Source organism: Neomonachus schauinslandi, chromosome 5 (genome assembly GCF_002201575.2).
Source record: "Neomonachus schauinslandi chromosome 5, ASM220157v2, whole genome shotgun sequence".
Classification (NCBI taxonomy): Eukaryota; Metazoa; Chordata; class Mammalia; order Carnivora; family Phocidae; genus Neomonachus; species Neomonachus schauinslandi.
The window spans coordinates 172,333,436-172,359,741 of NC_058407.1; the positions used below are offsets into that span (position 1 = coordinate 172,333,436).

At 41.9% G+C, this 26,306-nt stretch overlaps 1 protein-coding gene across 3 annotated transcripts in view; it reads left to right on the plus strand.

Annotated features, from left to right (window-relative positions):
• RNF216 (ring finger protein 216) overlaps nt 1-26,306 on the plus strand; it is a 147,101-nt gene that overhangs the window by 36,058 nt on the left and 84,737 nt on the right. For all 3 annotated transcript variants that reach the window (XM_044915736.1, XM_044915735.1, XM_044915737.1), the window contains 8 exons: nt 5,088-5,190; nt 6,553-6,717; nt 13,565-13,679; nt 17,390-17,529; nt 21,449-21,499; nt 22,414-22,551; nt 24,314-24,462; nt 25,178-25,256. In XM_044915736.1, coding sequence (XP_044771671.1) covers nt 5,088-5,190; nt 6,553-6,717; nt 13,565-13,679; nt 17,390-17,529; nt 21,449-21,499; nt 22,414-22,551; nt 24,314-24,462; nt 25,178-25,256 — 940 coding nt within the window. The remainder of the gene's footprint in view (nt 1-5,087; nt 5,191-6,552; nt 6,718-13,564; nt 13,680-17,389; nt 17,530-21,448; nt 21,500-22,413; nt 22,552-24,313; nt 24,463-25,177; nt 25,257-26,306) is intronic.

The window sequence follows — 26,306 nt, forward strand, 5'->3', positions numbered from 1 at the left end:
TTGAGAGAGAGCAAGAGCAAAAGAGAACATAGAGGGAGAGGGAGAAGCAAACTCCCTGCAGAGCAGAGAGCCCAACGCAGGGCTCGATTCCAGGACCCTGGGATCATGACCTGAGCCAAAGGCAGACGCTTAACTGACTGAGCCACCCAGGCGCCCCTGGCTACTGATATTTTCAAGCAGAAATTTTTTATTTCTGAATTTTTGGTCTTGTTTCTCATCTTTGGGAGGATTGGTCTGCCATTACTAAAAATAAAAGTGCTGTTTTATTATAAGCTTTCAAAATTTTTGAATATCTAAATTACTTGATAATTACATTATTTTTAACTAATAAACTTTGTCTTTAGAGCATTTTTAGATTCATAGCAAAATTGAATAGAAATAAATAGCACATTTTTACAATAAAAAGTATTTCCTAGACTTCCCCTCAACTAAAAAACAACTGATTTTATTTTTATGTAACCTTTTAGTTCTTGGAATGCAACACAATTTTTTCAGAGAGTAAATGCATTTCTGGGTATTTTGTTTATGAAATAATGCTAAGCAAAAAATATTTTCCATTTTTTTCTTCGGTTTTATTGAGTTTTCCTCTTCATTAAATACTTTGTTCATAGGGGCGCCTGGGTGGCTCAGTCATTAAGCGTCTGCCTTCGGCTCAGGTCATGATCCCAGGGTCCTGGGATCGAGTCCCGCATCGGGCTCCCTGCTCAGCAGGAAGCCTGGTTCTCCCTCTCTCACTCCCCCTGCTTGTGTTCCTGCTCTCGCTATCTCTGTCTCTGTCAAATAAATAAATAAAATCTTTAAAAAAAAAAAAAAACTTTGTTCATAGTTTTCACCCATGTTCTAATGAACATTATTCTCCATATGGCACTTTCCCTTTTCTTTCTCTATACCTGCTACATGCTGAAACCCTAAAAGTTAAAATTCAGGGTTGGACATTATAAACAAATTCATGGTCATTGAAACTATTTCCAAATAGATTTCCAGTGGAGTTGTACCAGTTTATGTTGGTGTTGGAGATGTACATGAATTGCTTTAGTAATTTCTCAGTGATGATGCATAGTGGTGGTGTTAACTAGGCATAAAGTAGCTTACTATTTTAGTTTATTTCTTGATAATGGGCTGCATGGCAGTTTTCATGCATTTGTTTGACTAATTGTATTTCTCTCCTTTGTGAATTGTTTGCATCTTTTCTCACTGAATTCTTTTGTTGTTGTTCATGTTTTCCTGATTATGAAACACAATACTTGTGTGTTCAGTTTGGAAAATATAAATGATTAAGTATAAACCTAGCCCATGTAGCTAAGAATACTGTAGAATATTCTAAAGAATATAGAATAGTGATTTGAATAGGAAATGCCAAGTTTAAGTATTTTTTAATAATTTATGGTAAATATTAAAGTAACCCTTTAGAAATTTAATATACTTTGTTTCCCTCTCATTCTACAAATGAATGTATTATTTTTCAAGTATTTGCAAGATTAATTTCTGTGAAATACCAGTAAAATGGGATCAAATTGACAGATTCTGTGACAATTTGTTCTCTTACCTCCTGAGTCTCATACGTATCCTTTTTTCTAGGGACTTACTGATTCTGTGCTTTTCACATCACTCGTGCAAATATTCGTTCTTATATAAAAATTCTTGTGAAATCCAAAGAAAGGGGACTGTGCAGTAATTGTATTAAATCTTTTCAAACCTGTAGTCTTCTGAGTTTCCTAACATGACTTTTGTTCCTGGGCTCTTGGGACTAAGGTGTTAATTCCCACAACTAAGCTAAATATTGTTAATGTAGACCCAAAGGGAGACACAAAACAAAGTTGAGCAGGCTGGCATTGTGTGTGGCTGACTCTCGGTTACTTTATGTGCAATCTTTAAATCACCTTTAGACGTAACCAGCTGGTCATTTTAGCAAGAGGGATTTATTCACCAGAGAACCTCCTGTGATGGTAATCTCTTTGAGCTGATTACTAAGACTTTTCACTCACATGTGATGAATCTTAAATTGGATCGAGGCAGCAACAACTATCTAAGGAATAAAAGCTTGGAATACTAGCTTGGCTCATTTAGGAGGAGTGCTTTCTTGAGACCCTTCAGCTTGTCAGGTCAGATCAGATGTGAAATAACATACATAGGTGGGCAGATTTGAGTTCTCACAAGCCTCCCACCCCAGGCTGTAAATATTGATGTCTTGGGTTATAGTTCATTTCCACAGAGAAACTTTGTATTTAATTACCTGTGCCACTGAATGTCATTTAACCTCCAGGAAAGTTCTGTTGGTAAGGGTGAAGATATTAAAATAGAAGTGACTCTGACAGTTCAAAATGAGAGCCTTTGGGCGGGGGGCGGGGGGGACGAGGGACGCCTTTTGTTGTCAGTCAGTAGAGGGCTTCCGATTCTTGATACCGGGACTGGGACCGGGATCATGAGTTTGAGCCACGCGTCAGGTGTACAGATTACTAAAAAAGATTGCATCATAAACAGGTTTGACTTAAGATTGAAACATAAATATGTAACAGAATGAGACCCTCTGATTTCTGCCATGTGGAATTCCTTCTCTTGCAATGTTTTGGTATGTGATCTTCTTAATATTGGAAATATAAAATGAATTGGTCAGAGAAGAACCCCTAAAATATGGTTGGTCTTTTGTTTTCTTTTCTAGAAATTACACCTACTATTCTACTTCTGTGTCATATACTGTAATTGTGTATAATGTACTTTAGAAAATATATAAAAGTAGAAAATTTTAAAGGATGAGATTTTTAAAAATAGGAGTTGTAATACTTCTTCCAGTACCGTAGCAGATCATCTTCCACGCATCCCACGTGGATACCACTGGCTTCGCTCATGGGTAGCCATTTTTGTCAAGGAAGATTCTTTACTGAGTGACCTTTTTATCTTTGCCCAAGTTCCTGATACCTGGCTGTTTATTGGGTTGTGGTAGCCACACTTATCAGAACATTACAAACAGGCATATTTGAGATTGAGGAGCTTCTCCACATCTGGTTTGTAGTTTGTCTGGATGTGCATGTGAACAGAGTTGTTTAGACTTTGAGGCCTTTCCCCAATGATACTAGATTCTTGGTGGTGGCTAACTCTCAGGTCAGCCTACAAAGAGCTGTATAACCTGCAGAAGGGGTTGCAGATGAAGCATGCCCTCCCATACTCTGTTCCCAGACACACTCCCCCGTGGGTGAGAAGAGGAGCTGGAGGGAAGTGCTTTTTCTCTCCTCTTCCTGCTGGACCTGTCCTACTATTAAAGGCTCCACTGTTGGCACTGGACAGGAGAGACCTGGGAAGAAGGGATTCAAGAATCATGGGGTAGAGTCATCTGAAGAACCTTCAGGAGCAAGGAAAGGGAGAAAGATGGAGAAGGGAATCCCCATGGCCCTGTGAGCCGAGAAGCTTTCCTGCTACTGAAGTGGCTAGTGCTACACACCCCCCAGGCTGTTCTTATCTGTGGAATCATCCCAAGAGCCCAGCATGTTGCTGTATTTGGTTGTTACAGGGTGAAGAACCTTGCTGGTTAACATTTGTTAAATCTGGACAGTGATACATCAGCATGTGTTATCTTACTCTATATCCTTACCTTTAAATGTATTTCATAATGGTGATAAAGGGACAAGGCTATAGGTTTGGCATGAAGAGAGTCCGTTCTTAGGCAGACATGGTCTGTTCCTTCAGCCTTGCAGCTGGGCAAGCTGAACGTCACTGAAATTCTTCATGGGGACTTGTATTACCAGAGGGTTACAAAAAGTATTAATGAATTAACAGAAGGTCTTTTAATTCCATCCATTTACTTTAGCAAACTGTTTTATGGCTTTTTATTTTTATTTAAATTCAGTTAACATATAATGTATTACTGTTTTAGAGGTAGAGGTCAGTGAATCATCAGTCTTAATATAATACCCAGTGCTCATTATATCACGTGCCCTCCTTAATGTTATCACCCAGTTACCCCAACCCCCACCCCTTTCCGCTCCAGCAACCCTCAGTTTGTTTCCTATGATCAAGAGTTGCTTATGGTTTGTCTCCCTCTCTTTTCGTCTTTTTTTCCCCTCTCTTCCCCTATGATCCTCTGTTTTGTTTCTTAAATTCTGCATATCAGTGAGATTATATAATTGTCTTTCTCTGATTGACTTACTTCGCTGAGCATAAAACCCTCTAGTTCCATCCACATTGTTGCAAATGGCAAGATTTCTTTCTTTTTTTTTTTTTGATGGCTGAGTAGTGTTCCGTGTGTGTGTGTGTGTGTGTGGTGTGTGTGTGTGTGTGTGTGTATCACATCTTTATCCATTCATCTGTCGATGGACATCTGGGCTCTTTTCATAGTTCGGCTATTGTGGACATTGCTGCTACAAACATTGGGGTGTAGGTGCCCCTTCAGATCACTACATTTGTATCTTTGGAGTAAATACGCAGTAGTGCAATTGCTAGGTTGTAGGGTAGCTCTATTTTCAACTTTTTAAAGAACCTCCATACTGTTTTCCAGAGTGGAGCAAACTTCTTTTTTTTTTTAAGATTTTATTTATTTATTTGAGACAGAATGAGAGAGACAGAGAGCACATGAGAGGGGAGAGGGTCAGAGGGAGAAGCAGACTCCCCGCTGAGCAGGGAGCCCGATGCGGGACTTGATCCCGGGACTCCAGGATCATGACCTGAGCCGAAGGCAGTTGCTTAACCAACTGAGCCACCCAGGCGCCCTGGAGCAAACTTCTTAATTGCGAATGTGAATACGTTTCCCCACCCCTCATTTGTTACAGTTTTCTGACAAACTGTAGATACTCTTCATCTAAATTCTCCAGTTCCATACTGTTCAGCCAGTAAGAATTTGAGTGACTTCATGACATTGATACCTGACAGAAGTGTGCATTTATTAGTATGTTTATTGCTTTTTAAAACTAGAAGCAAAAATAGAAATTAAGGATATCTGTCTTTTATTTGTCTATTTCATTTTTCTGATCTGCAAACAATTTAATAGGCCAGTCATAGTGTATGATGAGGCACATTATTTTTCAAACATTGTATTTAAAAAATGGCAGGTGTGGGATTTGGAAGCACTATGAAAATAACATCATTTACTTTTGCAGACTTTGTAATTTTCTTCTGGAAAATCCAGACTATCCAAAGAGAGAAGACAGAATCATTATCAACCCCAGTAGCAGCCTGCTTGCCAGCCAGGATGAGACAAAGGCAAGTGTTGTGCTCTTTGTTTTGCAGTCTACCTAGAAATGCTCTGCTTTTTTCATCTTTGTGGTAAGAAAGTGCTTTGTTGGGACACATTTTTTAAAGACTAGCCAGGAAAATAGGATTTCAGAATATACTTATCCCTTCAGTGGATTTTCCCAACCTGAGTCACTTTGGATTCTGTATTTAACTTTTGTTGTAACTCCATCATCCCTTTCCCACAAAAAGTTAAACCTTCCATATCTTTAGTCTTACAAAGCAAGTTTTTAAAATGAAACAAGAATTAGCCAGGATTCTTTGTATCATTTTGGTGGGTTTTTTTGTTTTTGTTTTTCAATATTTTATTATGATAATTTTCAAACATACAGTAAAGCCAAAAGAATTTTACACTGATCACCTATATATCTACCAGCAGTACTCTTAAAAGTTAACATTTTATTATATCCACTTTGTCACATATCCATCCCTCTGTCCATCAGTGCATCTCTCTTATATTTCATTTCATTATGATGCATTTCAAAGTAAATCACAAAAACATCAGCACACTGCCCTATACATACATACTTTAGCGTGCATTTCGGCACCTAGAGTTCAATATCTGTTTATAGTTTTTCTTTTGATGTAAGATTTATATACAATGCATATACCTGTATAACCAAATCCTGTATTAAAATAAAAAGTTTGATTTTTTTTTTTTTTTAAGATTTTATTTATTTGAGGGAGGGAGAGAGAGAGCAAGCACAACTGGGTGGAGAGGCAAGAGGGAGAAGCAGACTCCCCACTGAGCAGTGGACCCCCCCGCCAAACCTCTGCCGACGCGGGGCTCAATCTCAGAACTCCGGAACCATGACCTGAGCCAAAGGCAGATGCTTAACCAACTGAGCCACCCAAGTGCCCCTGATTTTTTTTAAATCTTAATCATCACTTTATTTGTAATCCTACCTAGCATTTAGTTTCTCAAGTGGTGAAGGAAAGTCTAGATCAGAACTACTTCATGGCTGCTCGATCCTTCTACCCCCCACACATTCTTTTGACTATCTCTTTTACGTATTCTGTAGCCAGAGAAATGCTGGTTTTTTCTAAACATTTTGTGGAGAGAAATTGGCTGAAAGATGGGTTTCAAATCCGTAGCTATACTTTTTACTAGTTCTGACTGGCACAACTAGTCTCCAGACTCCAGCTTATTTAACATTTCTGAACCACCAGTTTTTTCATCTCTGTACAGGACTGGTAACCTCTGTAATCATGTATACAAATGAGATGATTCTGTTTTGTAATAAGCAGTCCTTGAAGTGATACCATTTCGTGGGAAATGCACTATCTGGCCTCCTAATGTGCCTCTCTCTCTCTCTCTCTCTCTCATTTCAGTTGCCTAAAATAGACTTTTTTGACTACTCTAAATTGGTTCCTCTTGACCAGCGTTGTTTCATCCAAGCTGCTGACCTCCTGATGGCCGACTTCAAAATGCTCAGCAGTCAGGATATCAAGTGGGCCCTGCATGAACTCAAAGGACACTATGCAATCACCCGAAAGGTGCTCTACTTGGTCTTCCTGGTGGGGTCACACCTCTTGACTACTTCTTCCCATGATAACAGAATGAAGAGTTCAGCTTGCGGAAATTGGGATGGTTTATGATGGCAAAGAGCTAAGGAGTTTGTCAGGGTGAAGATAAATAGACAAACGTATTTGCTGATCAGGAGGAACCGAATGAAAAGAAATAATAGATTAGAAACAGGGAAGTTCTGAGGGCGCCTGGCTGGCTCAGTCAGTAGAGCATGTGACTCTTGAACTCAGAGTTGTGAGTTCAAGCTCCACCTTGGGCATGGAGCCTACTTAAAAAAAAAAAAAAAAAAAAGTTTCAAAACAGCAGGGAGGTTCTGGTTTGCCCATGGAGGGTAATGAATGTTATTGTAGAGGGCAGAATGACTGGGTGTGAAAGGTGTGTTCTAGCGCCCTTCCTTGCTTCCCTGTCCAGCTGGGGGCAGGTCTCCTGGTGAATGTAGCCTCACCCTGAGTCTAGGCCCCTTCCCCCTTATATGGCCAAGAAGATCGAGGCAGCTGTCAACAAACTCCTCTAATTGTAGGTTAATCTTAGGTAAAATTACTGAGGGGAACACAGACACAGAGTTAGTGCTTTCTGTTTCTGAATCTCATTCCTCATGCCAAATAGGGAATGCTGTATTGTCATTGAAAAATGAGGAGCTTCCCCCTCCCCCAAAAAACCAGGGACCGCAACTTAAGGCCCTTCTAGCATCGACGTTGCTCCAGGGGTTCCTGACACCTGAGCTCCCAGGGGGCCCAGATGTAAGGGGAAGGGGCAGTAGCACAAGGCAGCTCCTGTAGCCTGGGGGCGGGTTGGTCCTGTTAGCAGTGTCCCTGCCACTGTCCTGGGACCAGTAAAAGGAATTGGCTAGCTGATGCTTCTCCCTGGTCATCCCACAGCCCACTCGTCATTTGGGTGAGAGGTGGTAGGATTTTGTGGCTCACCTCTTATTTATATCTTCTTTACCCGTTCCCTTGTCTTTCTGGTCTGTCCTATTTTTTTATGGTGTCTGCTTGTTTTGGTGAGTAGTTGGAAAATTTACAGCGTTTTGAAATGGGGTTGGGCTGGACTGTTTGAATGAAAGTGGGGTGTTTAAGGGGATGTACTATTTGGCAGAAGCTAAAACCTATTGCATTCAAGTTGGAACTTCTCCCTGCTATATGCAAATGGTGCCCAGGGGTTCTGCCCTCTGGACAGTGATGCTCTTGTGGACTGGGTGTGGGGAACACACCCAGAGATGTGTTCTAATTATGGCCATAGCACATCTTCCCTGTGATACTCCCCAGACGTGATGATAGCTTAGTCTCCTGCTATATATATGTGTGTGTTCACTGGAGACAGTCACATTTCCCTGGATTTTTCTCCCTTTGTATTACGAACATCAAGCACACATAAAATTAGAGATTGTCTTGTAATGAGCCCCTGCTTACCCATCACTCAGCTTCAGTAACTGTCAGCTCCTTCCTAGTTGTGTTTCATCCCACGTGACCCACTTCCCCCCTCCCTGACTGTTTCGAAGCAAACTCCAAGAATTGTTTCATTTTCTTTAAATCCATGACTATTTCACTGTTTACCTTTAAAAGATAGATTCTTTTTTGAAAAACATAATCAAAATACCATTATCACACCTTAAAAAGTAACATTATTAGATATCCACTCATTTTGTTCAAATTTCTCTGGATATGTCAAAAACCTTTGGTCATATTGAGTTCCAAGTAAAATTCTTTCTTGCAGTTGGTTGATGGGTTACTTAAATCTCTTAATCTCTTAAGTTCTTTCTCCTCCTTCCCACTTTACTTTTTCTTGCTGCTCATTTGTTGAAAAAAATTGGTTGTTTATCTTACAGGTTTTGACAGTCTAGATTTTGCTGATTGTACCCTGCGGCATCATTAACCAGTTCTTTGGTACGCTGTATTTCCTATAAATTCATAGTTAGATCTAGAATCTTGATCAAACTCAGGTTTAATTTCTGTCCCCCCTTGAATTTTGATTCCATTTCTGCCAAATGGGTCTCTGACTTTGAGCTGTGTCTTGAACATGGAGAGCTTCAGTTCTCTTGGTGAATAGCGGATGTTTTATGTGGATAATAGGAGAATTAAGTGGGATACAGTGTAGAGTGAGCCCGTCACAGTGCTTCGTGTGTATCAGGTTTCAGTAATAAGTTCCCCCCTCCCTCTGCACTTCCTTCTCTGTGCGAAGGAACAGTTGCCAAGCCTCTGTATGTAGGAATTTCCCAGTGGCCCTCCTTACAGTGTGATCTTAAGAGTCAGTCCTTAGAGTAACGTTGCAAGAGCCTTCTCTGATGCAGCCTCCTTAGGTTCACAGTGCTGAATTCACACGGGAGGGGCCTGTGACTCCAGGGCCTGCTCTGGTTTGTTCCCAGCCTGTGGTATGGAGGCCCAGGGTGCAGGAAGACTCTGTCCCCAGTGTGTGTGTGTGTGGTTGAAGATATTTTAGCTCAACTCTTTATGGACGTATCCTGTGGGTAGGTTTCTTGGAGACCACAGTGCAGCTGCAGTAATGTTTCTTCTGGTTGTTAGCTCTGTAGGGACAAAAGTGCTCTCAAAACTGGATAACTTCTAAACTGGAGGGAACAGATCATCCTTAAAACTCATGGCAGGAGTTACTTGTTAAAATGAATGTTAATTTTTTTTTTTTTTTTAAGATTTTATTTATTTATTTGACAGAGAGAGACACAGCGAGAGAGGGAACACACGGGGGAGGGGGTGGGAGAGGGAGAAGCAGGCCCCCCGCAGAGCGAGGAGCCCGATGCAGGGCCCGATCCCAGGACCCTGGGATCATGACCTGAGCCGAAGGCAGAGGCCCAACGACTGATTTTTATCAAAGTAATTTATGACCATAGCTTTAAAAATCAATTAGTGCTAGAATGCTTATTTGTAATTTTTTAAACCACAGGCTGAAGCCCCCTTCTTCACCCTCTTCCTCTGTTTTCCAGACACAACTCGATTCTTATTTGTTCTTTTTCTTTTCCTAGTACTTACGTCCACATTTATAAACACGTTTATGCTTGATTAGTTTTAGAAATCATCCATACACATTCACCTTTTCGATATACAGTTTTTGTTAAATCTGTTTTTAAAGTTTTTATTATTATGACTGTGGAAAAATGTTCAATGCTGGGGTAACTAAGGTACTATGATAATGTCTCCTTTCTTGAATTTTCTATTTTTCTTGGAGTTAAAATTGGTTGCCTCCGTCTTTTCATTTGCTTTTTTGTTTTTGTTGCTTTGTTTTTTGATGCTGTGGCTGTCTTTTCATGGCTGACAACTCTAAAACGCTGTTTTAATCACAGTTTGCCTGTTGTCAAACCTGACCATCAGTCCTCAGTTCATTTTTTTCCCTTCCTCCTCCATGCCTGTGTATAACTGTCCTCTTGGGAGTTCCCTTTGCCTTTGGACAAAGCTTGATCCTCTGTGTTCTAGATCCTGACAACTTTCTCTGTCTTGGTTTACACACTCACACTTGGCTCATAGTTCCCCTGGGTTGAAAATTATTGCTCCGCCAAGTTTTTCCTCAATAATCCTGCCACAGATAAAACCGTCTCTTTCATTCAGACAGCATGTTGAGTGCCTGCTACGGGCCATGCACAGAGAGAGTCACAGTAAACAGTGGAAGGCTCCTTCCCTTGTGGAGCTTAATACTAGTGGACAGTGTCCTCTATTTTAATCACCCCTTAACTTCTGTTCTCTGACATGTGCTCATTTTGAGGGTCTCCACTCCCCAGCCTCCCCAGATTTCTCCCCTGTGTACTTTAATGATCACCTCTGTCTCCTTACAGGTGACAAGGTCTGCATTTTTGGACCTGACCTCCACCAGCGTCCACAGAGGAGTCTGTGGCCATTCCTCAGCTTTTATTTCATCAGATACCCATTGTAATATTTCTAGGTCATCCCTTAAAAGTTAAGATATCCTAAGAATCTTAGCAGACTGTATCCTTGGTTCTCAGAACCAGTACCTTGAGTGGGGATTTGATTTGTGAATGTGAGCAAGCTGGAGGGAGAAATGCCAGATAAGTGTAAAAGGAAAAATTGTTTACAATATCTGTTGTTCCTGTGTTCCTCCTGGTAGGTTTTTTGAGTACTTTGTGATAATTATCGGCTAGACCCTGAAGACAGTGGCATCTGTAGAACACAAATTAGCTTCCTTCCAAAGAGCTTTCAGTCTATCTGAGAAGATTAAAGGGAAAAAAAAGATTAAAACGATGTGATGAGTATTAGAAAAGAACGAATAAAAGTACATGAGAGCACCAGGAAAGAAACGAGGGTGTTATTTGAACAGGATCTTAAGGGAAAGATGTTTTCACTGGAGAAATCTTACATGCAGAGGCAAAAAAAAAAAAAACAAGTAACCATGGTGCCTTTGGGTATGTAGGTGTGAATTATAACTAGCAGTTCTTGAAAGGGAAGAACTCTGATTTATAATTGTATTTGGTCTATTTAACTAGATCTTTAGTTAATATTAAGAAAAGGGATGGTTGTCATAACTACTGAAGTAAGATTTTGCAGGCTCCTTTAATTTGTCGGCAACATTTGTTTTAAGGTACACTTTTCTTGACAAGGGCCAGTATGGATTTTTTTCCCCTAACTAGAAATAGTATTTAAATGGGACCAAGGTAATGACCTCATTTCACCTCCAGACAGGAGGGTGGTGTGGTTGAAGACCCAGTGGGCTACCAGTTAACAAGCTCTGAGTTCACATTGCCATTCATTAGTTGCTGATAAATGACATCTACCCTTTAATCACCTCATTTATAAAATTCAGGTTATCATAACTTGTCCTGCCTTTTTTCCTGGGTTTTTGCAAATAGCCCTAATTCAAGGATGAAGTGTTTACCTTCTAGGTAGAACTTGGTAGAAATTAGTGGTCTTGCTGTGGAGTACATACATGTGACTTTAAGATTGGTACCTAAGGTTTGTGGGGGACACCTCGGATAGTCAGAACTCCAGAAAGAAGAAACAAAGCAAGGGAGGATGTTGATCAGGGAGATGGAGAGGTAGTAAGATGACTGCTGTTGGCCAGCTCTTGGTGGGTTTCCCTGAACCGCTCTGTGAGGACAAGGTGATGTCCTTCTCTGTAAGCCTCGCTTCCCTCTGCTATGAAAGAACCCCTTCCTCAGAGAGTTGCTGTGAGAATCCCATGACCAGAGGGGTCACCAGACCCACACAGAGTGCTTCACTCACAGAGGTGTATAAGCACATGGTGATTCCCTTTCTGCTCCCAAACCTGAGAGCTTTGGAAAGGAGAGGATAGAAGGTAGATGAAGATGGAAAGATGATCTGTCCCTCTTCTGTAGCTAAAATAGTTGTTTTCTCTTTCTTTCATTTTACCAGAGGGACACACAGCTGTTTTCCTAAGATAAACATTCAGAATGGGACTTAACTAGCAACATTCCTGTAACACACAGATATCCCTGTAACCTTTTATTATTCACCAAGAGTATGAAATGCAAACCATGCAGGTTGCCAAGGATACACCCTGGGTTTTGGTCACCTTCTCTGTCTTCCAGAAGCCCACTGTCCAGTGGAGGGGATGCCATGAAATAGAATCAAATAAGTGTATCATTACTGTTATCAGCATTTCAAAAGAAAAATGTAAGGTGCTTGGAAAGAGTGTAGCGGGTGGGCCGAGAGGCTCCAGGAAGGCCTCCCTGGGCAAGAGACATTTGACCACAAACCTGAGTGTTCTCTAAGGAGTGTACAAGTTGAGTAAGGGGGGCTTGGGGGTGTCCTTTCCTGGGACGAGGAATGCTGTAGAAGAGCCAATGTGGAGGGAAAGGATCATGAACTCAGCCTGGGAAGCATTGAGTTGCCAGCCTGTTGAGTGAGGCTTGTGAGACATCCAAGTACAAAGAATTCATTTGGGTGCTTAAATGGCCAAAAGAGGTGGGATCGTGAGGGTCATCAGCACATGCAGGGTGACCTCCCCAGCTTGGACGAGGTAGGCACAGGGAGAGCTGAGGCTGCCTGGAGGCCTCCCAGCATGTAAAGACCAAGTGGAGGGAGGGTGGCGAGGAGGAGTGGGCAGAGGAGGTGGGACGCCAGAAGTGGGGAGCAGTCTGTGTTAGCTGTACTGCCGAGAGGCTAGGTGAGATGAGGACCAAAACAGGGGCGGGAGTTTGCCTCCTGTTACCAAGTAGGTAAGCTAGTGGAAAGATGGGCTTCGGTGCCCGATTGGAGGGAGTTGGGAAATGCACGCAAGGTGAGATGAGCAAACGTGGACAGATGGCCCCTTTTGACGGTTCAGGGGGGGGTGTGGTGGCTGGTACCTGAAAGGGGAAGGAGGCCAGGGGGGGGGGGATTTTTTTTTTTTTTTTTTTTTTTAAGATGGCAAAGACTTGAGCACATTGAAATGTCAATTGGAAAGATTTTTAAAAAGCTGAGGGTACAGAAGAAAAGGGATTATCACTGGCATACAACTTTTGCCCTCCAGTGTGCTGTACAAAGAGGGGACGCAGGTGAAACTGCAAGGAATATGGGAGTGTTGGTGGAAAGTGGTCCCAGAGGTATGCCATTTAGGGTGTGACTGTAGAGTCTGAGTCGCCAGCCATCTGTTAGGTGACCCACCCTGTACGTAGCCAAGGACAGCTTGCACACTTGCTGTTTTCTTATGTTGCCCTTTGTCAGTAAGCATTCGGTTCTGCCCTTTCAGCAGTTTATGAAAGTCAGAAAATGAAAATAATTCTGCAGCCTGTTTCTGTTAAGGTATGCAGGGGAGCTGGCTGAAACTGTGAGTCAGAATGAGATTTGGGGTTGCCTGCGTTTCCTGTATTCTTGTGTCCCATTTACAGCAGTAACTTTTCTGTTTCTCAATTTTTAGGCCTTTTCTGATGCCATTAAAAAATGGCAGGAGCTATCTCCAGAAACCAGCGGAAAAAGAAAAAAGAGAAAAGAAATGAATCAGTATTCTTACATAGATTTCAAGTTTGAACAAGGTAATGGCCAACTTTGAGTTTTGCTGACTGTGTGAAGTGGCTGTGCAGAGCCCTCTCCTTCCCACGCAGCTTGTAAAGGCCGCTGTGGCATGGCCACCCTGCCAGGCCAGCCTAAGGACTGGCTGCGTGGCCTGCTTTGGGGACAAATTTGTATGTTTAGGAAGTGGCTGTGGTTGTCACCCTCCTTCTTTCTGCCTGGGGTACACCGTGACCGGAACATTGTGCGCAGTGGCAAAGAACTCACATGTGGGGAAGTGTTTGGGGACACTCTCGGGGGGGGGGGGGGTTGGTCTTGAAGGTTAGACAAGAATTAACTTTATCTCTAGTAAAATTACCTAGGCCAGAGATTGATTGCTTACTGCAGAGGGATCGTTTGTGCACCTGAGAGAGTGGCTTCTGTACAGGAAAGACCAGCAGTTCCTAAACAGCCACTTATGTGCTGAATGTTCTGTTATTGATGACACAACTGCCGAGAGCCCTTCCAGAGACGTTAGTTTGGGTCTAACCCCCACCCCCAGGGTAAATGTGTTGAATTTTACATCACATTTGATCTGAGTTGCTTGTGTTTGAGAAAAGAACCCACTGTAACTTTTCCTATAGATTATGTTATAAACAGGAATATTTTCCTTTTGTTTTCTCTTATTTGTTTTTCTCTTAAATCTGTACTTAGTTATGTAACTTTATTTCAGGTCTGACTAAATGGAAAATCTAGGAGCTAACCACAGAGTTGGAAGTTTTTGGGGGTTCTGAGCTCCTCAGGATCTAAAAGGAAACCCCTAGGCTCTGATTCCTGAGGTCCCCGAGCTAGTCTGTGGTGCACTGCTCTCCTGTCATGACATTCTCACAAGTCTGCCAAACAATGAGAAAGTGGGGGCAGTGTGTAGGTGGTTCTTTATTCAGCTAAATTTATCCAGTCTAGACTCGACATCCCAAATACATAGTCGATCCATATTTGTTTCTGTCAGTGGTAGAGAAAAGAAAGTACCACTTTGCAAGATGGTCCACTCCCTTGTTGGTCAGCTCTATCTTTTAGAAATGTCTTTTATATCAGGTCAAAATGCACCTTCCTGAAATTTCTTGCCATGGGTGTAGTTCTTGTATCTGAAAAGACTTGGAATCTGTCTGTTGCTTCTTTGTCTTTCTGACTGCCCTTCTCTCTGTGTCTCCTCTAGCTTGTCAGAATCTGTTTGAAAGTCTGGGTGGACAGGATACTCCGGATGAGTCTGCTGTGTAGAGACAACACATAGCGTTAATATTTACGGCTAACAGATACACTTAACCTTCCTTGACAGCAATTTACAAGTATAGATAGTCTGAGAGTCCTCCATCTATCTGCTCCAGGAATCTTAGTTTTTCACCTTTTCTGCCATTTTTCCATCCTAGCACCGCTATTTGGGTTATACGTTGCTTGGCTCAAAGAGGGAGTCAGGATTCCGCCTCCACTGTCCTTTTTATGGTTTTATGAGCTGACCAGCAGACAGTCTTCTCATGAAGAGCCTGGGTAGAATCTGGGTGTAAACTGAACATCAAAAAATACAACATACTATCTCGCAAAGCTGTCCAAGACAAAAGAAGACATAAATTACCAGTATCAGGAGTTTTCACCCTTTATAGGGGATCTCACCATAGACCCTACAAACTGCTAATGCAGAATACCGTGAACAACTTTACACACATAAATCTGACAACTTAAATGAAATGGACCAATTCCTCAAAAAAAACGACAAAATACCAAGACTTACCCATGTTCAAATAGATAATTTAGATAGCCCTGTAGCTCTCAAAGAAATTGAATTCATAATTTTAAGTCTCCCAGAAAAGAAATCTCCAGCCTCCTTTGGTTTCACTGACAAATTCTTCTAAAAATGTTTAGAAAAATTAACACTAATTCTACATAGTAGCTTCTAGAAAATAAGAGGAGGAAGCACTTTCCAGCTCATTTTATGAAGTCAGTATTAACCCAGATAACAAAAGCAGATAAAGACGGCACAAAAAACTATAGACCAATATACCTCATGAATAGGCATGCAAAATTTGTTAACAAAATAGCAGCAAATAGAAGTTAGCAATATATAAAAAAATTATGTGCCATGAGCAAGTCAGGTGTATTCCAGGGGTGCGAGGCTAGTTTAATATTTTGAAGAACAGTCCGTATGATCCACCATGTTAACAGGTTAAAGAAGGAAAATTACGTGACCATGTTAATTGATGCGGAAAAGGCATTTAACAATATTTAACACCTAGTCATGATTAAAATTCAGAAAATTAGGAACTTGAGAGGAGCTTCTTCAACTTGATAACATCTACAAGAAAACCTAAAGCTAATACTTTATTTAATGGTGAATCCTTTCCCCCTAAATCAGGAGTGGGGGAAGGAGGTCTTCTGTTTACTGCTGTTCAACATGAATTGAAAGTTATAGCCAATGAGGAAACTCCAAGGAATCTACCGAAAATACATCTTCTAGAGTCATTGAGTATCATTGCAAGGTATAAGGTCAACCTACAAAAACCGATTATATTTCTATATACTGGCAATGAGCATGTGGAAATCAAAGTATAATACTATTTGTAATTACTCCCCCTCCCATTAAATACTTGGCTTAAATCTAACGAAACATGTATTAAGACTTGTGATAAAAACTAGAAAACACTCAAGAAAGAAACCAAAGGTGGAAGTCAGTGGAGACCTGTTTTGTGATCATTGGCAGGAAGACTCAATGTCGTAAGGATGTCAGTCCTCCCCGAATTGATCTACAGATCCCAGCAAAGCTTTTTGGTAGCCACAGGCAGGTTTATCCTAGAATTTCTATGGAGACGGTACTGAAGTAGCCAGAATAATTGCTGAAGGGAATAAGTGGGAGAAGGATCAGGAACCAGATAGAGTAAATACTGATAAAGCCAGAAGGTGTTATGAAGAAGAGACTTCAGAGAGTGAATAGAAGATCTTGGGTGGAATAAGCAGTTTTCTAGAAAATATAAATTACCAAATCCAAAGAAATAAAAAAGCTGAACAGGCCAATTACATGGTGTGATATTTACCATTCTGTTATCTTTTACTCTAAATGTTACTTACTGTACATTTAGGTACTTAGGTACTACTCTTTCAGCTTTTGTATGTGAAGGGTTTCAGAGTAAAAAGTTTAAAAAACCTTCATCAGACACATGTGCACCTACCAGAACGGCTACAATTACAAGCTGACGGTACAGGTGATGAGGACGTGGTATGACACACTGCCAGTGGAGGGAGCGTGTAAACTGGCACAACTGCTTTGCAGAACTGGCACTATTTTCTAAAGCTGCAGCTATGCCTGTCTGTGATCCAGCACTTCCACTCCCTCATGTATGCTCTGCTGAATTGCAGACACGTTCAGCAGTAGTAACCCACAACTATATAAACCCAGCTGTCCTCAGTAGAATGAATAATAATAAAGTGTGGTATATTCACACAGTGCAGTACTGCCAGGAGAGGAGGGACCTTCCATTTGGAGCATAACAAGGAAAACGAAAACATTAAAGTCAAAATATGTGCCTGATAAGTTAGGGAATGGCAAGGGGCTGAAGTTTCCCACATGTAGAGTACGTTACTGGAGTTAGAAACTTACTGTTTGGGGGGGTACGCGGGGGGACTGGGCCACAGGAGCCTGGAAGGGATGCCCTGGATTCCTCACAACAGTTGTCTGCATGATTTTGCATTGTCACATGTCTTCTAGGTGACATAAAAATAGAAAAGAGGATGTTCTTTCTGGAAAATAAGCGGCGACATTGTAGGTCTTACGACCGGCGTGCCCTTCTTCCAGCTGTGCAGCAAGAGCAGGAGTTCTATGAGCAGAAAATCAAAGAAATGGCAGAGGTAGGAGGATGGGTTTGGGGTGTGTTTCTGGCATTCTGGTTTGCTCTTAGGACTTAGTATAAAACTATCTTTGAAAATTTACATTTTCTTTGAAGCAGTTGGTTTGAATAAACTAATACACTTATAAAGCTTTTTAAAAAACAACTGGGTTTTGTAAGGATATTGACTAAAGTTCAACATTTTACAAACCAGATTTACATTAGAGAATTTTAATTGGAGCTTAATGAACATACGTATTTCACCTCCATCAACCTCTAATAACGAAGAACAACCAGAGAGAGATCCGTTAGCCCTTCAGTTCTTCCAAATAAACTGTCAAGTGTGCGAGACAACCTGAATGTTTATGTACTGGTGGTTTACTACATATTTTCTGGACCAGTGGCTCTCAATTTGACTCATGAACCCCTGAGTTCCCAAGACTCTTTAGGAGGTCGGTGAGGTCAGATCTCTTACCCTGATGATGAGACATTATATTTGCCTGTTTCACTTTGTTGAATTTGTTCTGACAAAACAACAGCAGTGGTACCTCAGCATAAATCAAGTCGGTGGCACCTTTCTTCACCACCATGCACTCACATTTAAGAAAGAAGTCCATGTTATTTAAAAATGCCTTTGATGAGGGGCGCCTGGGCGGCTCAGTTGGGGAAGGTCTGACTCCTGATTTCAGCTCAGGTCATGATCTCAGGGTCTTGAGATTGAGCCCCGTGTCCAGCTCTGCACTGGGCCCTCTCCCCCGCCGCCACATGCATGCGTGTGCTCGCTCACTCACTCTCAAAAAAAATAACTGATAATAAATAATGCCTTCAATGAAACAGTAAAATTTATTCATTTTATCAAATTTTGACTCTTGAGCACGTTACGTTCTCTTACGTGCTCTGTGTGACAACGTAGGAAGTCCACACTAAGTGCTCTTGCCGCGTCCTGACTGTGATGTCCCAAGAAGCACTTGTGCCTTTGAGTTGCAAGCTGCCGAATGAGGCACTTTCCCCCCCCAAAAAACACTATTTTTACTTGAAAAAATGCTGACAGAAAAATTGATTATTCAGGAGTAGGCATTGGGCAGACATCATCTCAAAAATCAAATGATTATTTGTGGCCAATGATAAAACTCTAGATCTCAAGCAGAAATTAGAAGTTTTGATCCATCTGTCACAGTTCCTTCTCATCTGTTACATGAAAGCCTGTTGGTGTAGCTTGCACTTTAATGGATCTTCCACACATGCGTGATTTTAGCCTCTAAAACACTAATTTGTGAGTTATGTAGATCTTTCAGATGTTGGCACATGGTACAGTATCAGACCGTCGCAGTCATTAATTTCTCATCAGAAAAGTGTTAAAAAGTGTTGGCGGAATGCTTCTTTCTAGTCCTTATCCTCGTCCATATTGTTCCACGTCTGGCCAGTGGTATCCCCTTCAGATCATTGACTCTGTCCTGGCCTCAGTTGTTCTTGACGACACCCCTCCTTTCTGGCTCACAAGGTGACCGAGGTCCAACCTCTGCTTTTCTTGACCTGGACCTGGAGTCACCCGCCTCTCCAGTGCGCCTTATTTTCTTCTAGTGGGAATTCATACTGAGGCTGCTGTTTCAAATTTGGTTTACAGGGGTTTTTTTAAACTTCTTTCATTTTATGTTTGTACTTCTTTTCTCTTATGCTGAAAATCTTGATTCTATGCAGTATTAATATAATGACTTATTTTCTTTATCCTATATTATATACTTAATATTTCCAAAACAACAGTCCGTATTATTACTAATAAGGGTGGCTCAGGCGTTGGGCGTCTGCCTTCGGCTCGGGTCACGATCCCAGGGTCCTGGGATTGAGTCCTGCAACAGGCTCCCTGCTCGGCGGGAAGCCTGCTTCTCCCTCTCCTACTCCCTCTGCTTGTGTTCCCTCTCTCACCGTGTCTCTCTCTGTCAAATAGATAGATGGAATCTTTAAAAAAAAAAAAGGCTACTGAATACAGTCTAAGATTTATTGATAATTTTCTTGTCAGATTATATCAGATTAGGAATATGAAATCAAAATATTAAAAAGTCACTTGGAGGGGCACCTGGGTGGCTCAGTCGTTAAGCGTCTGCCTTCAGCTCAGGTCAGGATCCCAGGGTCCTGGGATCGAGCCCCACATCGGGCTCCCTGCTCAGAGGAGAGCCTGCTTCTCCCTCTCCCACTCCCCCTGCTTGTGATCCTTCTCTCACTGTGTCTCTGTCAAATAAATAAAATCTTTAAAAAAAAAAAAAAAAGAAGTCACTTGGAATAAGTCTGTGTGGTTATGCCATTAACCTGATAAACAATGAAGTTTTGATATGATAAATGATAAACAAGTTTACAAATTTTAAGGTATTGGTTTTTTGGGTTTTTTGTTCTAAGATTTATTTATTTGAGAGAGAGAGAATGTGCTAGCAGGGGGAGGGGCCGAGGGAGAGAGAATCTCAAGCACACTCCCTGCTGAGCATGACTCTGGCTGGATCCCAGGACCCCGAGATCATGACCTAAGCCAAAATCAAGAGCTGGACACGTAACCAACTGAGCCACCCAGGCGTTCCTTGGTTTTTGGTTTTTAATTTTTTTTTAAGTTTATTTAAGTAATCTGTACACCCAGTGTAGGGCTCAAACTCATGACCCCAAGATCAAGAGCCACAGGCTCTTCCGACTGAGCCAGAAAGGTGCCTCTCTATATAACCCTTGTTAATAGTCTTGACTGTCTTTCCTTATTTTATGTAAAAGTAAATATATCGGGGGGGGGTTGTTGGGGTTTTTTTGGTTTTGCCTATCTTTCTTACCTGAAGCACACTTTTCTGCCCCTTGCTTTTATTTTCTTTTTAAGATTTTATTTATTTATTTGACAGAGCGAGAGAGCACAAGCAGGGGGAACAGTAGAGGGAGAGGGAGAAGCAGGCCCCCCTCCCAAGCAGAGAGCCCGACGCAGGGCTCGATCCCAGGACCCTGGGATCATGACCTGACCGGAAGGCAGACGCCCAACCATCTGAGCCACCCAGGCGCCCCTGCCCCTTGCTTTTAAACTTAGCAGTGCATCCTGATGATCAGTCTTAAGCAAACCAGAGGCTTTTCTTTTCTTGTTAAAACTGCCTAGTGTGCCACTGCAGTAGCAGTGTTGATTCAGTTACTCTCCTTAATGGACGTCCAAAGTTGTTTCCATTGTTTTTTGCTATTATAAATAGTGCCATGACATTAAATAACCTTGAGCATACTGTATTTCCTATTTCTGCCCCAGAGTATCTTTTTTTTTTTTTTAAGATTTATTTGAGAGCGAGAATGAGAGAGAGTACATGAGAGAGGGGAGGGTCAGAGGGAGAAGCAGGCTCCTCGTTGAGCAGGGAGCCCGATGCGGGACTCGATCCCGGGACTCCAGGATCATGACCTGAGCCGAAGGCAGTCGCTTAACCATCTGAGCCACCCAGGCGCCCTCTGCCCCAGAGTATCTTAAGAATACATTCCTCGATGTGCTTTGGATGAATCAAAGTACCTAAATACTTAGGTACCGTGTTATATAATGCCAAGTTTCTTCCATAGTGGTTGTGTTGGTTTGCATTCTCACCAACAAAAGATGTTGTCAGACTTGGTTTTTACCCATTTGGTTTATTGTTTGCTTATGCTATTCTTTGCTATTCAAAAGTGTTGTTATGTACTCGTCTTTCCCCTTATTCCTTCTACATTTTGAGTCAGATTCAAGAAAGCGTCCCTCATATTTTCTAGTATTTGTTTGGCTTCCTTTTTTTATATTTAGCTTTCTTGTGCATTTTAAATTTACTCTGAGGTACCTTTTTAAGCTACTAAACTGTGTAACTGAAGAGATGATTATTCGTAATAGAGTTCTTTTATGTTTATGGAAATAAATGCTAAATGTTTGTGGCATCTTTACTAAATTTGTGTCTGCATGTATTGGTTTTGTTCTTCAGCATGAAGACTTTTTGCTTGCCCTGCAGATGAATGAAGAACAGTATCAAAAGGTAGTTTGAAATCTCACTAATTCATTTATTCTGGGTATTTACGTGACCTGTTTTTCTTTATCAATTCCTGGTGGCAAATTGCTTCCTGTATAACCTCCTGTTGATCTGCTGGGTTTATGGTTCAACCAAGTTACAGTTAGGTGCTTGAACCATGATGGGTACTCCTAATCCCAGACTGGATCAGAACTGAAGCACAGATAATAACAGAGTTGTTTCTCTTAAAAAAAAAAAAAAAATTCCTGGAATCCATTGAATAGACTTTTAAAGGAAAATTTAGAATTCTGGTGTCAAAAAGTTGGAAGAGATATGTCTGACCGCAGGACCAGGTCACTTTTGTCCACTATCTGCTGTCCTCACCTCGTGGCCTTTTCTAGCATAGTGGGAATGGACTGGGGTCTGGGTCTGTCTCTGCCAATGAGAAGGGCAGGTTTCATGGTGTTCAAGTACTGGAGGTTATGCTCTAGCTAGCTTCATGGTCCCGTAAGATACAGTGTGGGCTGAGACACAACCCCCTCACGCTCCTGCCCTCTAATAAGAGCAAAATCCAACTTTGGAAGCTTTTTGGAATAACATCTCTCATGCCACTTGTCCCTGACTCTCATAGTCATATTAGCATCTGAGTATAGATGTTATGGTTCTGTTGACACCATGGAACTCATGATATGATCACTTTGTACAAAAGATGACTCTGAAGAATAAAAACCCATGAAAATTCTCACTATCTTTAGTTACATATTAATATCTGTACTAGCACCTCAAGCTAGATGTACAGAGCAGAAAATAGCTCATCGATGTCTTATGGCTTCTAGAGGTGGCTTTTGACCTCAACGTGTGTTTGGGAATGGGGGAATATGAAACCTAGCTGCCCCTCTGCTTCAGTGTACAGCATTTCATGTGTCTCTGACGGCCCGCAGGACGGCCAGCTGATTGAGTGCCGCTGCTGCTATGGGGAGTTTCCATTCGAGGAGCTTACTCAATGTGCGGATGCTCACTTGTTCTGCAAAGAATGTCTCATCAGATATGCCCAAGAGGCGGTCTTTGGATCTGGAAAGGTGAGAATCATGTAATATTCCCACACGCAGGAAATGTTCACAGAGTATGAGACCCCATTTATAGGCAAGTGTAAATGCCTCGTCGAATTGCTCTTTCTGGGGTGAGCTGGAGCTTTTAAGACATGCTGGTATGTGTGTGATTCCTAGACAGCCCCTGGCTGGTGTGATTGTGTTGGTTGTAAGCAGAGTAGATTCCTTCTTGGGGAATGGCGCTGTTCCTCTGTGCCCCCATGCCTTTGCCAGGAGCACCGACTTCTTCACTCATCGGTCCTTTTTGTAATAAAAAATGAAGAGATCCTTGCAGCTGGACAGAGACTGAATGAGAGTGCATTGTTGGGGTTTTTTTAAACAAGATTTTTAAAGGATTTTATAGTTGTATTAAAATGAATAACTATTGGGACACCTGGCTGGTTCAGTCAGAAGAGCATGTGACTCTTGATTTGGAGGTCATGAGTTTGAGCCCCATGTTGGGTGTAGAAGTTACTTAAATAAGTAAACTTTAAAAAAAGATGAAAAGAACTAGAAGCCTTTAAAAAAAAAAATGAATAACTTTCCATGATCATATTTCTCTGTGCAAAGTTAGTGTCTGTTGATACCAGCATAACATAATATGAAAAGGAGTTTTGTTTTGTCTTAAGGAACGATTAAAAACCAGAATTACTTTTCTTTTTCCTTTTTTTTTTTTTTTTTTAATTTATTTGACAGAGAGAGACACAGCCAGAGAGGGAACACAAGCAGAGGGAGTGGGAGAGGGAGAAGCCGACTCCGGCCGAGCAGGGAGCCCAATGCGGGGCTTGATCCCAGGACCCTGGGATCATGACCTGAGCTGAAGGCAGAGGCTTAACGACTTGAGTCACCCAGGCGCCCCCCAGAATTACTTTTCATAAATGCCTGACCAATAATCAAATCATTCAACATCAGTTAGTCTAAAGTCAGTTGCAGTTTAGTCAAGAACGGAGTAACCGTTACAAGCAGAATGGTGTGGCAGGCAGAATAATGGTCCCCCAGAGATATCCCCGTCCTCATCCCAGAACCTGTGGATACATTACCTTACATGACAGGGGAATTAAGGTTGCTAGTTGGGTGGCCTTGAAATGGGAAGAGTAGCCTGGATTATCCAGATGGGCCCAGTGTAATCACAGGGGTCCTTAAAAATGGATGAGAGAGGCAGAAGAGGAAGTTGGACTGATGTGGCATGAGAAGGACTCAGTGTGCTGCTGATGCCTTTGAAGATGATGGCCAGGGCCCCCTGGAGCAGCTGTCCTGGAGGCTGTCTTCCTTTCTCTGGGAAGAGTGTTAGTCCCTTGACTCCATCTGAAAGGAGTAAGATCCAGACCGGCTTTCCAAACAACCCCCTTGGTTTTAGTCTGTATTCCTGTCAGTCTCCTCTTCTATGACTCACCTCCGCCTTCCCCAAGGTCTAGACCTCCAACCTTTTCAGGGTCCCTGGAGGAAATCAACTCACTTCTCACAAGTATCTCCTTTTCAGACACTGCGCCATGACCTTCCTTGTTGCTCTCCACCTTACTTCGGTTTGGACTGATAGAGGCCCTCTGGTGCTATATCAGAGATGGACTTTGTGGGGTTTTATCACGCTTTCCTTGTTTTGAGTGTCGTCACTTTCTTAACCACTGTTTATCCACTTCCCATTGAGGGAGGCTTTGAACCACTGAGGCTTTTGTTTTTCTAAAAATTTGGTTGAAATTTCTTTCTTTAATTTAATTTAATTTTTTTTTTTTGCTTCCTGACCTTATAATTCCAGTCAGAACTCAGCTGCATGGAAGGCAGTTGCACATGTTCATTCCCAACCAGTGAGCTGGAGAAGGTGCTTCCCCAGACCATCCTGTATAAATACTACGAGCGGAAAGCTGAAGAGGAAGTTGCTGCAGCTTACGCCGATGAGCTTGTCAGGTGAGTTCTCAGAGTTGGAGAGTGTCATCGGTCACCTCATTCCCCATTATGAAGATTGCCTGAACACTTTGATCAGATGATGAAAATCTATAACAAAGCTGGATCTTCCAGGGGCGCCTAGGTGGCTCAGTTGGTTAAGCGACTGCCTTCGGCTCAGGTCATGATCCTGGAGTCCCGGGATCGAGTCCCGCATCGGGCTCCCTGCTCGGCGGGGAGTCTGCTTCTCCCTCTGACCCTCCCCCCTCTCATGCGCTCTCTCTCATTCTCTCTGTCTCAAATAAATAAAATCTTTAAAAAAAAAAAAAAAAAAACTGGATCTTCCAGGTCTTCTGGCATTTTCTTCTGAGCAGTAGGGAATAATTTTATTAATGGGAAAATCCACATTTCACATTTTTACTCACATTCCTTGGTACCTCTTAATCACTTGGCTTATAGGTACAATCGTTACGCACTGAGTTGGAGGATGGAGGAAAGGTGATACGTGCAAGGAGTTCTCACAAAGGTAGGGGTGTGTATATTTATTGAGTGGTTTGCACTGAGGCAGGACCCAAAATGGCATCTGCATTTCCTGGTAAGAGCCAGCACAAAGGAGAGCCTCAGTCTTGTTTTAATTAAAAAGGAGATATGGCTGTCCAGCTTAAAATTCCATTATTAGTGTGAACATGGAACCAATTTAATATTCTGAGTAATATTCCTTCTGCTGTTTTGATTGTAGGTGCCCCTCCTGCAGCTTTCCTGCTCTGTTGGACAGTGATGTGAAGAGGTTCAGTTGTCCCAATCCTCGCTGCCGAAAGGTAGGGAAGCAAATTTTTTTCTAGATTCATTTGAATTTTGGTGTTATAGACTACACTGATGGCCGTATATCTGCCGGTTATCTGTGTGCTGACCTGTGAGAAGGGTTTGTGTGCTCTCCTTTTAATGAAAGCAAACGAAGATCAGTACTTGGTGAATCGTGGTTGACATGGTTGCAAAGATGGGGGTCACCTGTGGAATTCCATCATAAAGCTCTAGATTCCTATTGTAGGCCTTCTTTCTATGAGGGCAGATGTCGTAATGTAAAATATGAAGGGTTAAAGGCCTGGGTATCATGGTGGCATCTCTGTCGCATCTGGTAGAATATTCACTAACTGTTCTTATAAGAACTGATTGTGTTGGGTGCCAAAGCCATCGAGTCACCTCGCTGCTGAAAATCTTTTTTTTAACTAGACTCCCCTGTGAGCTAAGAATGTCTTAAAATGTGTCAGCTATTTACAAGCCACTTAGAGTTTTTAAGCGTCTAGCATCAACCTAGACAAGTATGTTTTAAGCCATTTTTCTAAAATAGTATGACCAGGGCGCCTGGGTGGCTCAGTTGGTTAAACGTCTGCCTTCAGCTCAGGTCATGATCTCAGGGTCCTGGGATTGAGCCCTGCATCGGGCTCCCTGCTGAGCAGGGAGCCTGCTTCTCCCTCTCCCTCTCCCCCCACCTGCCTATGCTCCCTCCCTCCCTCTCTCAAATAAGTAAAGTCTTTAAAAAGAAATTAAAAATTAAAAAAAATAGCATGACCAGAGTTGAACATTATAATACCTCTGCCTTACTGCAGGAGTGGAGAAATGAAAGTAGTCATTGGGAAAGGAGGAAGAAACTAAACTAATGGACTAAATTTTATTCCTTTTGTTTTCAGCATTAACATTTCTTTGTAAAATCTGGGTGTATTCTTAGAATTTATGTGTCCATTTAATAATTTGTCCCCACCCTCAGGCTGTTGCTATAACAATTTTCCCAACAGTCTCTGGCTTTTGAAACTAAGTGGAGCACGTGACTGCCCTGTGTGCTCCCCATGCACCCAGCACTGGAATGCCTG